Source organism: Mytilus galloprovincialis, chromosome 3, assembly GCF_965363235.1.
Source record: "Mytilus galloprovincialis chromosome 3, xbMytGall1.hap1.1, whole genome shotgun sequence".
Lineage (NCBI taxonomy): Eukaryota > Metazoa > Mollusca > Bivalvia > Mytilida > Mytilidae > Mytilus > Mytilus galloprovincialis.
Genome location: NC_134840.1, coordinates 15,663,318 through 15,679,529, shown reverse-complemented (window position 1 = coordinate 15,679,529; position 16,212 = coordinate 15,663,318). Strand labels below are relative to the sequence as shown.

General features: G+C 33.0%; 1 protein-coding gene across 1 annotated transcript in view; it reads left to right on the top strand.

The window, feature by feature from the left end:
* Window positions 1-15,344, top strand: part of LOC143066332 (fas apoptotic inhibitory molecule 1-like) — a 39,916-nt gene extending 24,572 nt beyond the window's left edge. The window contains exons 3-4 of the mRNA XM_076239299.1: window positions 10,331-10,380; window positions 14,972-15,344. Coding sequence (XP_076095414.1) covers window positions 10,331-10,380; window positions 14,972-15,154 — 233 coding nt within the window. The 3' untranslated portion in view covers window positions 15,155-15,344. The remainder of the gene's footprint in view (window positions 1-10,330; window positions 10,381-14,971) is intronic.
* The last annotated feature ends 868 nt before the right edge of the window (window positions 15,345-16,212 follow it).

The following is a 16,212-nucleotide window of genomic DNA, read 5'->3' as shown; positions in this document are numbered from 1 at the left end:
AATTCCAATATCCAGAGCTTAGAAACACCCGATCCCGGAGTCTCGAAAAAGGTCCTGTCCCCTCTATATAGTTTTATATATAGCCATAGTTTTTTTGTAATGACAAGATCAATGCAAATGACGGAAATCTAAAATAATAGGTCACTATGCAATTACAGTGACGGTAATCTGAAATGTCTTAACAACTGTACAGTGGCGGTATCTGTAATGAGTTAATTACTATACAGTGACGATAATCTGAAAAGCCTTAATTGCTGTACAGTGACGGTAATCTGTAATGAGTTAATAACTGTACAGTGACGATAATCAGTAATGAATGTACAGTGACGGTAATCTAATGTCTTAACTGTACAGTGACGGTAATCTGCAATGAGTGAATTACTGTACAGTGACGGTAATCTTTAATGAATTTATTACTGTACATTGCCGGTTATCTGTAATGAGTTTATTACTGTACAGTGACGATATTCTGTAATGAATTAATAATTGTACAGTGACGGTTATCTGTAATGAGTTAATGGTATAACTGTTCAGTGACTGTAATCAGTAATGAGTTAATAACTGTACAGTGACGCGGTAATCTGTAATGCGTTAATAACTGTACTTATGGGTCGTCCAACTGTCTATATCAATCGGCTCAGCTCTTAATAAAACTCCATATCAGCTACTTGACATTATATGAAGGCTTTTTGATCTCGTTCGCTACGCTCACTCGACAAAAAGCTTCATATTATGTCTCGCAGCTGATATTTTACGATATCAACATGCAGATAACCTGATAATCGGTACAGTGACGGTAATCTGTAATGAGTTAATGGTATAACTGTTCAGTGACGGTAGTCTGTAATGAGTTGACAACTGTACAGTGACGGTAATCTGTAATATCTAAATAACTGTGCAGTGACGATTATCTGTAATGGATTAATAACTGTACATTGACGATAATCGTTTATGTGTTAAAACAACTGTACATTGACAGTAATATGTATGTTAATTACTATACAGTGACGGTAATTTGTATAATGACAGATATTAGTTATGACGCAACGTTAGATATTGCGACTACCACGAAAAATAGCGTTAAGTTAATATTTGACAGGAAAATTTTTGATAGAAATGCTGAAATAAATATTTCAAATTATACATGAAAATAAAGATTGATTCTTGAATTTTCACATTATGATAGAGAAAAAATAAAAATATAATATACATAGTCTTAGGAAGACACAGATTATCCGAAAAAAACGTTTATTTAGCGTTGTCCCATGTAACAAACTCGAAACATGAAACTCGAACTATTCGCGAAATGTCCACGCAACTCTTCGAAAATTTGCATGAATGTTCTATGACGTGATATATTTCAGTACTGGTTAACATGGCTGTCTCCTTTTAAGATTTGCATACATATTTTCAAAAGAATATGATGTACGGAAATGTCCCATCGGAAATTTTATTTGGAAACTTTAAACATTTCAGTTCAAAAATAAAATTTTGACAGATAATTCATTAAATTGTAAGCCCGATCGTTTTGTACTAAATGTAAGCTCCCAAAATTCGAATTGAAAAATAAATTGGGCTACATATTCAATTCGAAACAATAGATTTGCAATGTCTTGCGGAAATGTCCGAGTTAACTTTCATGCCTTTACAAAACTTTTACGGCCAAAAACAAAGAGATTTGATTTCGTGAAGATTATTTTTTGGCTTTGATAACAATACCAATATAAAAAGTACTTTAAAAGTTGAAGTTGGTACTCAAAATAGCATTAAGATTACAGGGTTATCTATAAAACATACGGATTAATGAAAATGTCTTGCAAGTTTGTCCGTTATCATAATTTGACGTAGCCACAAGCGTAATATGCTAGGGACGGCATGAACTGCATTTGCGTCTTCCTTCCTCCACTTAATATAAATGTCCTGCTTTCAACAAAACGAAATAATACACACATTACAAAAATACACATCTATAAGACGATCAAAAAGTAAGAAAACGTCAGTATCATAACTATAAGCTATTGTATGTCACTGCTTGAATAAAATCATATATATACTCGGGTTGAATATATAATGCAGCAATATTCCTCCAAAAACACATTATTACTAGCATTAAAATTGAATATCCTATGTTAATTATAAAATCATATTGGATTGGATTCTCACGGCATTTATACTTGTTGTTATACTTTGCATTTACCCCCAAAAGGAAAGCAGGAAGAATTAGATGTACGTGTTTCCAATTTAACGTCATTTTTCTGTTACACTAAATGGTAGCAATATCTGACGTTGCGTCACATCTAACATTTCCATATAAGGACTGTAGAGCAGACAGAAATTTGCCATTTATTCCAACTTTTCGAAGTTTATACCACAATAAATTTCTTGGTACAGAGTCAAAAGCTTTCCGCATATCAATAAAATTAACAAAAGTTGAATGTTTATGTATATTTACCGGCTGACAAGAATAACTTAGATGCTTTATTCCGTGAATCGAATTAATCACTGAAAACGTTTTAGTTCCCCAAATGCCTGCTCCGTAGAATAAAACGGGTTCTACCATAATGGAATATAATTTTGTGTACACACTGTGAGTCATTCCACCAGCACTAATAAACTTTCCATAAAGCGCGCCTAGTGCCCTGCTAGCTGACTTCGAAAGTTCCTTAACTGCTTTGTCCATAGTCAAATGCTCGTCGAACCATATTCCCAAGTATTTGTATGAAGAAGTGTACTCAATATCCAAATCGGGACATTTGAATGGGAAGTCCGATCGACTGACAGGTTTATTCCTGAAATGCATAGACGGCGTGCACGAAGTTGACGGCAATTGTAAAATGCGCTTTTTAAATAGTTTTATACAACCGTGTATAAAATATTTTTGAATAAGAATAAGAATAAGATTTATTTTATGATAAAATGATGAAGGCCTATGCATGCCATTAAAATCCACATTACTAGTAAGGTAAATTAAAATCTAATCTATAAAACATGAAATGGACATAGAGAAAACGGCAAAAATACGATGTAACTTGTAACACTAAATCAGCATAAATTAGAGTTTTTGACCAAAAACTTATTCAAATTTAACATATTTTCCTGCATTTTCGTATAATAGAATTGTTTGGATTCGGACTCGGACATCACACGAAATTCGTCGCAAAAAAAATCAAAAACGATCATGGTAGATAAGTTTGGAATGATCTTCGTTATGTGTAAGAAGTTGTAATTTGGAAGGACTAATAATCGAAATGGAAAAATCGGCAAGAAAAAATATGTAATTATAATCTTTTTATGTTAAAAAAAACAAGGTATTCCAAATGTGCATAACCAGAGGTTTAAAATAATCTGCAAAATATGAATGATTCGATAGTCCAGACTGAACACCTGATTTTTTTAATGTCCAGCTATTATGTTACAATCTAGAGAAATGACGTTTTAACGCTATTTTCTGAAAAGGGTCCACAACATAGTCGTTAACCATTTCCATTTCACTGCTCTTTGCATATATTAATTTATATTTCTAGAATGTGCAATTGCTGCACTTTTTTGTTCGAAAGAAAAAAGAAATACGTTGAACGTAAATATTTAAAGTTATGTGATAAACTAAGTGTCCAGTGTTTTTGTTACGCGCTTGTTTTATGGGGGAAAATGCCAACGTCGTAAATGGTTTTAATAATTTGAAGACGTTACGTTTGTGGACTTAGGTTTGTGCACGCCGTCATAACGTTGCTTTTGGTTGGATTTATATCAATATTCCATTCACGGCACCACTCCGAAACCGTATCTAACATCTTCTTGAGACTTTCCTCGTCCGGGGCAAACAGTGCAATGTCATCTTTATATAAAGGTATACTCAGCATAGTATCATCGATGCGAACCATCACAATGTAGATTATTGATACGTTCAGCAAGGTCGTTGATGTAGGCGGCAAATAATGTGGGAGACAATAAACAGCCTTGCTTAACTCCACGTCCACATGAAACCATGGTGTATGTCTGTCATTGACACGAACTGTACATCTAACATTTCCATATAAGGACTGTAGAGCAGACAGAAATTTGCCATTTATTCCAACTTTTCGAAGTTTATACCACAATAAATTTCTTGGTACAGAGTCAAAAGCTTTCCGCATATCAATAAAATTAATAAAAGTTGAATGTTTTGAAATTTTCCTGTTTGAAATAACGCTAAATAAATTCCAAATATGCTCTTCACTACTGCGTTTGCTGCGGAATCCATTCTGCTCCTCACAAAGGATATTGTTTCCTCAAAAAAAGCGTTCAGACGATTATTTAGTACACTACAATATATCTTACTGGGTACGGACACAAGCGTAATTCCCCGGTAATTTGATTGTAGTCGGTTGTCTTGTGTTCCTGGTTTGAGTATTAGATTAACTATCCCTTTGGTCTATTGCTCAAAAAAAGCGTTCAGACGATTATTTAGTACACTACAATATATCTTACTGGGTACGGACACAAGCGTAATTCCCCGGTAATTTGATTGTAGTCGGTTGTCTTGTGTTCCTGGTTTGAGTATTGGATTAACTATCCCTTTGGTCTATTGCTCGGGTACTTTACCCAGTTCAAAGCAGCCGAAACAGTTTAATTGCAATTTTATTTTTGAGCAATTCCGCTATTATTTCATCGCATCCAGCCGCTTTCCGAAGTTTAGCTTGCTCTACAGCAATCACGATTTCTTCCCGTGTAAAAGCACTGTTTAAATTTGATAGGTCCATTTTTCCGCAGAATACTCAGGTGTAGTCTCGTTCAAATGATTAGAAAACAATGTCTCAAAATCTGACTTCCATTTATTCAGCACAATTTCATTTTCCTTCTGAATTTGGTATTTTCATTTCAATTTACGGTTAATTTTATCAAATATATATCTTTCTTTCAGTACAATACTTTTCTTTTAAAAGTTTCTTTTTGTGCGGTGGGCCCTTAAATTTCAACCATTTCTTTTCGCACTCGCATGATGAGTTCCATTGCATTTGTAATGTTTGGTTCCATTACGGCTTGTAAAAGGACTTCGAACGTTTGTTTATATGTTTCTGTTGAAGTAGCGGTAGTTTTGTATCCATTTCGTTCTTTATCAATTTATGAAATTCGTCATATGCGTTTTGTACATTTTGATTTAAATATACGGAGTGTTCAATTTTCCCAATAGCATCCAGAACTTTCATGATGTCGCACTTCATCACTTATTAAGAAATCATCTGGAATCTTGCGCGCATTTCGTTTTATCTTTACTTCGTTTGCGTAATGATTTGAAATTTCATCAACATTCAATGGGTATTTAATATCACAAGATAAAAGCGAGTGGTCAGGTATGCTTTCTGGGTTATAATTCAAAGTATTTATTACATCTGACATTCTCATTATTTTAAAATCTAAAACGGATTCTACAACTCATATGGCACACAAATGTAATCAACCACCGATCTCCCTTGAGTAGAAATATAAGTAAAATCGTTTATTCCTATTCGACCGTTTAACATGGCAAAATTTGTGTCCGATAAAAATTCACAAAATAGATCACCGTTGTAATTATCTGTAGTGTCAATAGTTGTAATTGGCTTTATATCATCAACACCTTCGATATAGTCTGTATTTGATCCACACCGGGCGTTAAAATCACCACATATGATCGTATATCCTTTCGTTTGATTACTTAGTCTATACACTTGTTGCAATAAGTCATTTAAAAACTTTTCTTGATCACTGGGTCTACTTGAATCGGTCGGGGTAGATAGCATATGGCAATGGAAAAGTTAAATCAGAATGTTTCCCTGTGAAACAAATCCATAGAATACCTTCTACACTCCGATCTTGAATTTCAACATATAAAGAATCATATAGGTTTAAACGAATGAAGGCACCAACCCCACCAGATCCGCGCCTAACTTTACTGTGTATATTTTCCCGATTATGCCCTATCCACTTATAACCGGGTACGTTAAGCTGATTATCATCACGTAAAAATGTTTCACAAACTGCAAATATGTCACAATTAACATGTTCTAATACTAAATTTCTAAAAGTCGAATTATCGTTCTTGTGCATTGACCAACCGCGACTGTTCCATACACATAACCGCAACCTGTCCTAATGACGTCTGTGCATTAACTTGTTAAAAAACATTTCACGTTCTTTCCCAACTTCTTTTAAGAGTGTTCTCATGTTGCTCTGGAGAATACGTGTTTCGATTGGCAAATCGTTGTTTATGTACACATTTTTGTAGGTGTTACTATTTTTCAATTGCCGCTTATTACTGAAAATGTTTTTCTTTTGATCAGAACCATTATCTATTTCTACCAAAATTATCCCACATGAGTTTCCCTTTCCAATTTTTCTTTCAACTGACTTGATTTTCACGTCGGGGATACCGAGCCCATCTTTGAAGAGGGATTTTACCTTGTTTACAGTAACCTGGTTATTTTCTTCTTCTTGAGCATAGCTCTAGATGTTATTACAGATTGTGATTTGTAATGACTTTTTGACATTATCGCTTGTTATTGCGACGATGATTCGAAATACATTATATGTGTCATTTGAGCCACATCGACTAGTAAATTAATGACATCTAATAAACTCATCATAGGTACCAGGATTAGAATGTGGAACGCCAAACGCTCGTTTTGTCTACAACAGACTTATCAGTGACGCTCGAATAAAAAAATAGAAAAGGGACAAATAAAGTACGAAGTTTTAAATATTGAGGACCGAATAATCCCTAAGGTAATCTATTCCTTGGGAAGTTATGACATGAACCAACGACAATCACTCAGTCTGAATTACAGGCTCCTGACTTGGGACGGGCACATATGGTCCGAGACCACAATTATTTCGTAGTGCATTTCTTTTAGAACATAAATGAAAATAAAAAAATCCCACCTGCGCTTTCTCAAAGAAACTTTTACAGTGTGTTGTACTACTCTTGGGACAAATTATATCAAAATTATAGAAAACTTCATCGGCTCTAACTCAAAATATGACTGAACAATTTTATGTTTAGGGCGTCTTGAAATCTTTTGACAGCTCCCGAAATGCTAATTTTAAACCTTTTTCAGCTGGACCAAATCACTACTTTCCTTTAAAATTCTGGACCCCAATTTTTTTACAGTGTAATTTGACCCCCCTACTTGCAATTTGAGGTATTAAACATGGAGAAATAAATTTGGAAGGGATATAAAAATTAATGGCAAGTAACCCACTGTCAACACTAGGGACTAATCAAGGGACGACAATTGTGGTCTCGGACCTAATATACATGTAGAATGTGTCGGGGTTACACGTGTTTGTCAAACCCCTTCCTAGCCTGGGACAGTCTATGTTATAGTCCCAACATAAGAACCTTCCTAGCCTGGGACAGTCTATGTTATAGTCCAACATAAGAACCCCTTCCTAGCCTGGAACAGTCTATGTTATAGTCCAACATAAGAACCTTCCTAGCCTTGGACAGTCTATGGTATAGTCCAACATAAGAACACACTATAAAAAGAAGTTACAAATGGCTTAACTCAATAAATTGTTAAAAAGCACAAATAACTCAAAAAAACTAGAATACTGAGACAGTGGTTAGTAATGATATGAAAGTTATTATCTGAGACGTTTGTGTGTTATAAGATCTTATAACATAATAGCTGCTATTTGAGACGATGATAAGTGGTTTTATATAAATGCTGATATGTGATAACATAATATATGTATAGCTGTTTTGAACATTGATTTGTAATAGCAATATAGCTGTATTTATGACTGTAGTCTGTGATATAAGGGTCATTATCAAAAAAGTGCAAATTTCGACGAGGTAATATTTTGAAAAATGATGTCATTGTTTAAAACTTTTAAATGTGTCCCGCTATTCTATAATATGGTAGCAACGATATTCAGAAATATGCAATGGGAAAAATGAAGTGTTTCTTCAATTTTAACAATTTTAGGTCATCCTTTGTAAGAATCGTGTCAATGGTGTTACCAATTTAAAGCATACATTTAGGTACTAAATATTATTGTTCAACATCAAACAACTGTTCCAATTTGTTGTTTAGATTTAAATTACGACTTATTGACATTATTCATATAGCTGTGCATTCTATTTAAACATAAATTTCAGATAACATTGTCGTAAAAAAAGTTGGCTGTCCTAATTATGGCCGTTGTAAATACTAAAAAATACACTTAAACTGAATATATGTGAATTGTATAAGATTAAATGATAATAATATACCTAATCCTTCGTATACGACATAAAAACACTTTCATTTATGAATAAAGATGAAAAAATGTCGCATTTTTATATAGTAACACCACTGACCCTTCAGTAACTCCAATGACACAAAAGTATCACCAATGACATCACATTTCAAATTTTACCTTTATCGAGTACTGAACACAAAGCCAAGATCACCGAGCAAAAGAAAAAGATGAAAAAATAATTCTTAGGCTAAAAAATCTCAAATTATATAACATAACATCCATTACTAAAAATGTCAATAGTGTTACTAAATAGTGTCATTGGTGTTACCAGCATACATCAGTTTGTGAAAACTGTGCATATGTAATACATGATATTGTTAAAACATTGTTAAATAAGTATTGTTTTTCATAAATAATATGATGTTTAGCTTGTTAAACATGAAAGAAACACAAAACAATGCTGATTGTCATGATATATTCAGTGGTGTTACTAAACTGGTCAATGGTGTTATTTTATCAAAATGGTTTTACCATTGACAGTAACACCAATGATTTAAGGCGTATTTTAAGATTCAGTTACGAAATAAGTGATTCCTCTATTCTATATGTTTTTACTGGTGCATGTTTCTATAATCAATATGTTTCTTTATTCAAAGTTAAGGAAATGTTTTAAAAAATGATTTTTATAAAGGGTACACCATGGACACTATTTCCAATTACGATATAACCTTTACTTACTTTTACGATTTTTTCACTAAATCTTCAACATAATTGTTTGTTTTCTTTTGCATAACATGCTTACAGGTAACATTGCTAAGGGAGAAACTGTTGTAAATGCCCAAATCTTGCGAAAGATAACTCTTAAGTTATCCTACTAATTTGTCCTTTGGTAACACCATTGACTTAAAAAATGTTACATTTCCTTTTGGTGAAATTTTTTATTATAAAACCAACATACACCTCCCAAAATCATTAAAAAATGTTTGTATGTATCAAAATGCATTAAAAAGTGATAAATCATAATAACAAATGATATGAATAATAGTCCTATTTCAAGTCTGAAAGGATTTATAGTAAAAAATAACAGTTAATTCTGGCTATCTTCAAGGGTTTAAGAAAACATTAAGGATGTTTTTTTTAACATTTCATACTGTAAACAGTATATTGTGTATCAATAAACATTCCTATCTTACATATATGCAAGTGTTATTTTGATATATTTTCATGTCTGTGACTTAAAAAGACCCAATAACATAGTTTTGCATGTTTTTTTTATAATGACCCATAATCATACATGTAGCTGTTTTTGAGAAAGGGATTTGTAATAGCCTTATAGACATTTTTGGGGCGTCAGTCTGAGATGACATTAAATGCAGTTATCTGATATGGTCATATGTGATGACTTTATAGCTGTTATCTGAGATGGTGATTTTGGATGACTTTATAGCTGTTTTTGAGACGGTCATGATAGATAACATTATATATATTAGTTTCTCTAATTCTTACATGATTTATCCTTTTTCCGACCTGTTGATTGGTCTTTTGATCTCAGTTCTTCATTGGTTAAAATTCGATTATAACGTCGAATTTGTCTTGCTTTCCTCTGAATTTCCTATTGAGATGGCATGAAAAGGCGACCATTCTGATGAAGTCACATAAAAAGAGCACATCTTTTTGCAGATCATTTGAAAAGAAGAAATAAGTTTGCCTGCATATGATTTAAAAATCATTACAGAAACAAATTCCAACACCAAACTTCGTGTAATACGATATTTATCCACTCTCGACAGTTAAATTTTAAAGTATAAAACGCTCGACGAGCCTCGCGTTTTAAATTTGAAAATATAACTGTCTCGAGTGGATAACTATCGTATCACACTCGATGGCATGCAGTGGTAGAACCTATATTCAAACGGTGAGTTGTACCGATATTTTAACTGTTGATCTACACTGAGAATACGATTAAAAATAGATACAAAAACATATGAAGTCAATTAGTTTCTATTGATATTACTAGTTTTTCAACATTTACATGGAGACTGTATTTCTACATTCAATACTTATTTCAACAGTAAAAAATGCATACAACACTAATATTAAGCTGAACTTAGTTTTTTGTCTATTGTAGCTCGTGACAATTTTCATGTATGGGTGAACAGCGAACCAGTAGAAACAACAGTAAGTGTAGTAATATAAGTCCTACAATTATTGCGATTATGTATATGGAATCTCGTAAAAAGTTGTACATTTTAACTGGTTTTAATTATTTACAGACTGATGAAATGAAATGAGCAAAACGGTTTTTAGATGCTATGTAGTATTCTAACGTCAGCAAATGTACAATCGTATATGAAATATAAAACATTAACTGAATAATTTGTCTCTGTATGACCTGAATAACATTTCGTAAGCAGAGCAAAATATAATTGCAAAAACTCGAATATTTAATATCCTAAATTGAAAACCAATTTTAGTTGTGCTACAATCATTCACAAAGAAAGTCCCGTCTCGTACCTGCTATACTTGTAATATTTTTGTGCAGAAAATCTGACGATGCTTTCTTATTGAGTTGTTAAATTGAAGAAAATGAAATCTGTTATAAAGAAGAGATAAAGTGTTGATATAAAGGCTTCACCAGATGGTTAATCTTATTCACATTGTGTCATCTTCTGCTTAAATAAATTTTAAAAATCTTGAGAAACACAGGTAAAATATCGTTTGAATGACTTAATTGAAATGAACAGTCCTACAGTAAATTTAGAAAAATGGAAGGCTGATTATTATCACCAAATGGATATCAAAACATCTTAGTGGAAGACAAACTGACAACGCCACAAAAAATCACCGTCTACAAAACACTTGACTGCAAAACACGAACCCCATCAAAAACCAGGTGTGCAATCAGTGAATAAAAAAAACCTGGACCGATCATTTGTAGTCAAAAGCACAGATCTGATCTAAGCAATCCAGGATGATGGAAAAGGATTTGTTTTTCTGATGAAGGTTAACCTATAAAACCAGTATTCGATGAATTTGAGTTTATCAGAGTAAATAGAGTTAATAGACCAATGTCACTCATTACGTATATTTACTCATGGAGTAAGATGGAATACAATCAGTCTCGCAGTGATGACAAGCCACTTACAATGCACCATGAAGGTATTCGTGAAGTTACCAAAATCGACATGTCGATGCTATGCATATTTTGATAAATCGACATTTTCTAAAGCTTGTCATTTTCACTACAACAATATCCACAGGATCTTCTTTGGTTCCACCTTTGACCTTTTATGGTGTGGTCTGCCAGACCAATTAAATGAAATTACGGAACAGGTAAATGTTTCGAATGAAATATGGCATCAAAAGCTTTTGAAGAAATTGAAAGCAAAGATAGCTATAGTGCTTTACAGGTTCAACCATCCATTGTCAGTTATGAATGTATGAATTTCTTGAGTAAGATATATGACTAAACACACATTTCTGTGATACAAGTAACACATACTAAAATATAAATATAAAATATTAGAATATTTTAAAAAGCAATGCATTATATAGGTATAAGAATATGTTGTACGGGTGCCAATGAGACAACTCTCCATCCAAGTCACAATTTGTAAAAATAAACGATTATAGGTCAAAGTACTGCCTTCAACACGGAACCTTGGCTCACACCGAACAGCAAGCAATAAATGGCTCCCAAAATGACAGGCGTTAAACCATTCAAACAGGCAAAACCAACGGTATGGTCTAAATGAAAAACGAGAAACGAGAAACGCTCATGAACCACATCAACAAACGACAACCACTGAACATCAGGTTCCTGACTTAGAACAGGTGCAAACAAATGCAGCGGGTTTGAACGTTTGAATAAGTTCCAACCTTCACCCAACCTGAAACAACAGTGTAACAATATGATTAATTATTAAGAGCATCAATTTTAAATGAAAATTGCACAGTGGAAAATTGGCAGCACTTTCTCTACAACACCTGCTGTTTACATTACTGCATATTCTATGATAATTGTGTTAAATCTTTCTTCAAATTCTAATATGCTTTGAAAAAAAGATTCTGTGACATTATTATTTGTTTAACCTGAAAGTACAGCATCAGAGTTTGATAATATTATATAAAACCATAACTGATCAATTTCTATGCGAGTTTCATAATTAAATTAAGCAGACTAGAATAAATTCTATCAAAACCATGTACTTCTCTGAGAATAAGATGTTAAAATCGATACTTTATAAATATTCATGTCTTTTGAATTGCAAATAAGCTGCATTAATCAGCTAGTCCGACAATGAGATTTAAAATGACATGGTTTCCAAGTCTCTATCAATGGATTATCGGATTACAGTCTAAATAGGGAGTGATACATGTATATTTTAATATATCAAATGTGACCTTTGTTGGTGAATAATTTCGACATTTATTTATTAGATTATATGTTATGAGTGCCAATGGGACAACTCTCCATCCAAGTCATGATTTGAAAAAGTAAACCTTTATAGGTCAAAGTACGGTCTTCAACACAGAGCCTTGGTTCACACCGAACAGCAAGCTATAAAGGACCCCAAACAATTTCTTATGTAAAACTTTTCAAACGGGAAAACCAACGGTCTAATGTATTTGAAAACGAGAAACACTTATGGACCACCAGTGGCGTAGCTTGCATGTATGCTCAGATGCTCAAGTATCCACATCATTTTGACAAAAAAAAAAAGAAGAAAAAGAAAAAGAAAATAAATAAAAAGTGCATGTGTTTGTAGCAGATACACGGAGGTATCCGAATGTAACAATGGTGAGGATACGAGAATAGCGTCAAATCATTTCCGAAGTAGTATATGTAGTCCTTCCTTAAAGATCAGTCAGTTTATGTAACCAAGATTGATAAATCTCAGAAAAGTCCTCTAGACACTATCGTAAAAGTTTAAGTCCTTGCGCGTCTTCGGCTAGGCAAGCAAAGCCAGAGGAGGTTTATACGCAGACCTGCGGACATGTTTGGTCTTAAATTAAACCAAGCGGAGCGATGACCTATAGCAACGTAAATTATTAGTTCAAAACTAAACCATCATATCCAGATATCGTTTTTACTGTGACACGACAGACGACGACTCTACAAGCATTTATAATGGAAAGTGGTTATTCCTGGGCTTATAAATACGCTTTTCCATCTAGGTACAAGTATTAATCTTATATTCAACAAAAGAACAGAGTTCCAATGTCCCCGCATTAATCATATTTTATCTATCCAAGATATAAGGGCAATAACTAAAACAAATTAAAAGATAAAAGCTCAAGACCAAATGCAATGGGATTTCCATGATAATTTTTTTATTCAAGGGGCATAGTTGGTTAAATATATTTGATCAGAACTTTTTTTTCGCAAGTGTCAAAGTCATTGCTGATGATATAAGTTTCACAAAAATCTGGCAAGAATTTACACATGGCAGCGCTAACAAGATCGGACGGACAGACACCCGGCAATTTCAAGTCCCCTGCAACGCGTGAAGACAAGTGATAAAAAATACCATGAAGAGGCTCAAATTCCAGGAAAGAGGGGTCACTTTTGTTTCTACATTCCAAAGTTCCATATACATAAGTGCAGCGCTGTAATGTGTCCATTTTTGGAGATTTCAAATATAAGATTGGATATGAAACTTTGACATCAAATATTTCCTTTTGAATGATTGTAGTTTCGACAACAACTATAAAATTCTGTTAGAAATATATATGTTTGTGTTTTTTTTTTTTTTAATTAAACAAAAATCTAGCCAGTGTCGGAGTGTAGGGGTGACATATGTTTCTGCATAAAATGGTCCCAAAATTTTTTCGCCTCGCTCCGCTCAGCGACGGTTACACATCCACATCATTTGAACCCTGGCTACGCCACTGACCACATCAACAAACGACATCCACTGAACACCTGATTCCTGACTTAGGACATGTGCAAACAAATGCAGCGGGTTTAAATGTTTAAGTAGATACTAACCTCCACCATTACCCGAATCAATAGTGTACATTTGTAACATAACAACATTGAAAAACACACAATAAGCTACCAACTGAAACAAATTGTTGAATAATTAAATTTAGCTTGACCAAAATATGCTGGCACATCTATTTGTAAATTAACTTTTATGAAATATAACATTCTGTCAATCTAGTGTTTATAATATTTTCAACAAATTTTAGATTACAGTACCATGATTCTGTTGCAATTTTTATTATAATAGACTTGCAGTAAAAACAAACAAAAATAAATTATCCAACTGTTACAGTTAAATTTTGACGCACTTTTATATCCAGCTTTTCAAAAACCAATCAAGTAAATTTCGTAACGTACACTATTTGTTTTCTTAAGTTTATATGTCTGACATACACTAGTATGGGACATTATGTTTTCTGTTCGTCTATTTCTCTCGTATCAAGTTTGAGTTTTGTGTTTAGTCATTTAACTATGAAATTGTTGTTTTATCCACTAGAAGTTCATTATAATGTGATTTTATTTTTAGAGGTTTAGATATGACAAAAGGATTCTAACCAGATTTCGCACATCTCCCTTCAATGTGAGACAAACAGCGGATCATTTTGTCACATTTCTAAAATACAACTAGATGTATTATTTTACAAGTATAGTTGTTAGTATTCCCGCTCTACAGTTCTGTCAATTCAACATTAATTTGAACTGCAAGTTACATATTGCTTTTCTTTTTCAGGCCTACATTAAAAACGAGCCTGTTAGTTACATATTGCTTCTATTTTTCAGGCCTACATTTCAGACGAGGGGTATGATGTTGACCTGTTTTTCAGTTTTGAATCCCACAAAGGCCATATCTTCAGTGATGTTGACAACGATCGTGACGAAATGATAAATTATATACTTATTGATGACGTATGCGTGGGAGATAGTTATCAAACTGTTCACCATCAGACAAAGAAAACTTCATGAGGGTCACGTGATAGCAGTTTTTGTAGAGAGTAGTGTAATAAACTGTTTTGGTAGTTTTTGTTTTATTGAGAAACTAAACATTGTCAAAAGAATTATTATTTGAATAAGCATTGAGATATATTTTAAGAACGGTGAATGCTAATGGCCAATTTGTGATTTAGCCTTAAGAATAAAAACAAATATCAAAGTCTGCCATAAAACATCTTTCATCACTAGATGGCGCTGTAGTTTAAGACAATATCAGTTGGCTAGTGAATATAGAAGAACGGAGTTGAAGCTTCTTCTGTCAACAGCTTTGCAATTTTCATATCAAAGATGTATATAAATGTAAATGTGTATCCATTTCCTGTTTTGTTTGCCATTTTCCTTTTTTTTTCCTTACTTTTATGCAACCGAATCTTCGACGCAGATTATTTTCAATCGTTGAAATATGGTTTAATTGATAATTTTTCTGTTAACTTGCACCAAATTTTTCGTTTTAATTAGTATTTGTATGATAAAACAATTGGATTTTCTTTCAAGCAAGTGTCAAAATATTCACAGTAAAACTTTAAATTGTCGTTAGATATGATTTCAAAAAGCTTGTTTTTTATTTGATTTTGTGTTTTAATTCTAGTAAAGGTACGTGACAGATAAATAATTTGAACATCTACAACGCTTTATTTATCGAGCGTATTTGGAAGCTACCATTTGATTTTGATGGGGAGAGGGGCCGGGAGCTAGGATGAAATTTGAAAAAAAGCAGGACAGGAGTTATCAGTAAGAGAAAAAAGGCTTGATATCAGTTTATGTAAATACAAGTGTCAGGATAAACAATAAAAATAAAGGCAGGATCAAATAGAGTGAAAAATAAAAATGTAGGACCGAAAATACAACTTAAAAAGCAGGACTAAATTTCTAATCCTAGCTTCCACATAAAAATCAAATGATAGCTCCGTTACATTCATTTTAAAGCTATGAATCTATATAGTATTTGAACAGTTTATTGTGATTTTAAGATTTATACAAAATAAAATGTTCACTTTTAATTATACTCTATATGAATACAGGACAATAAA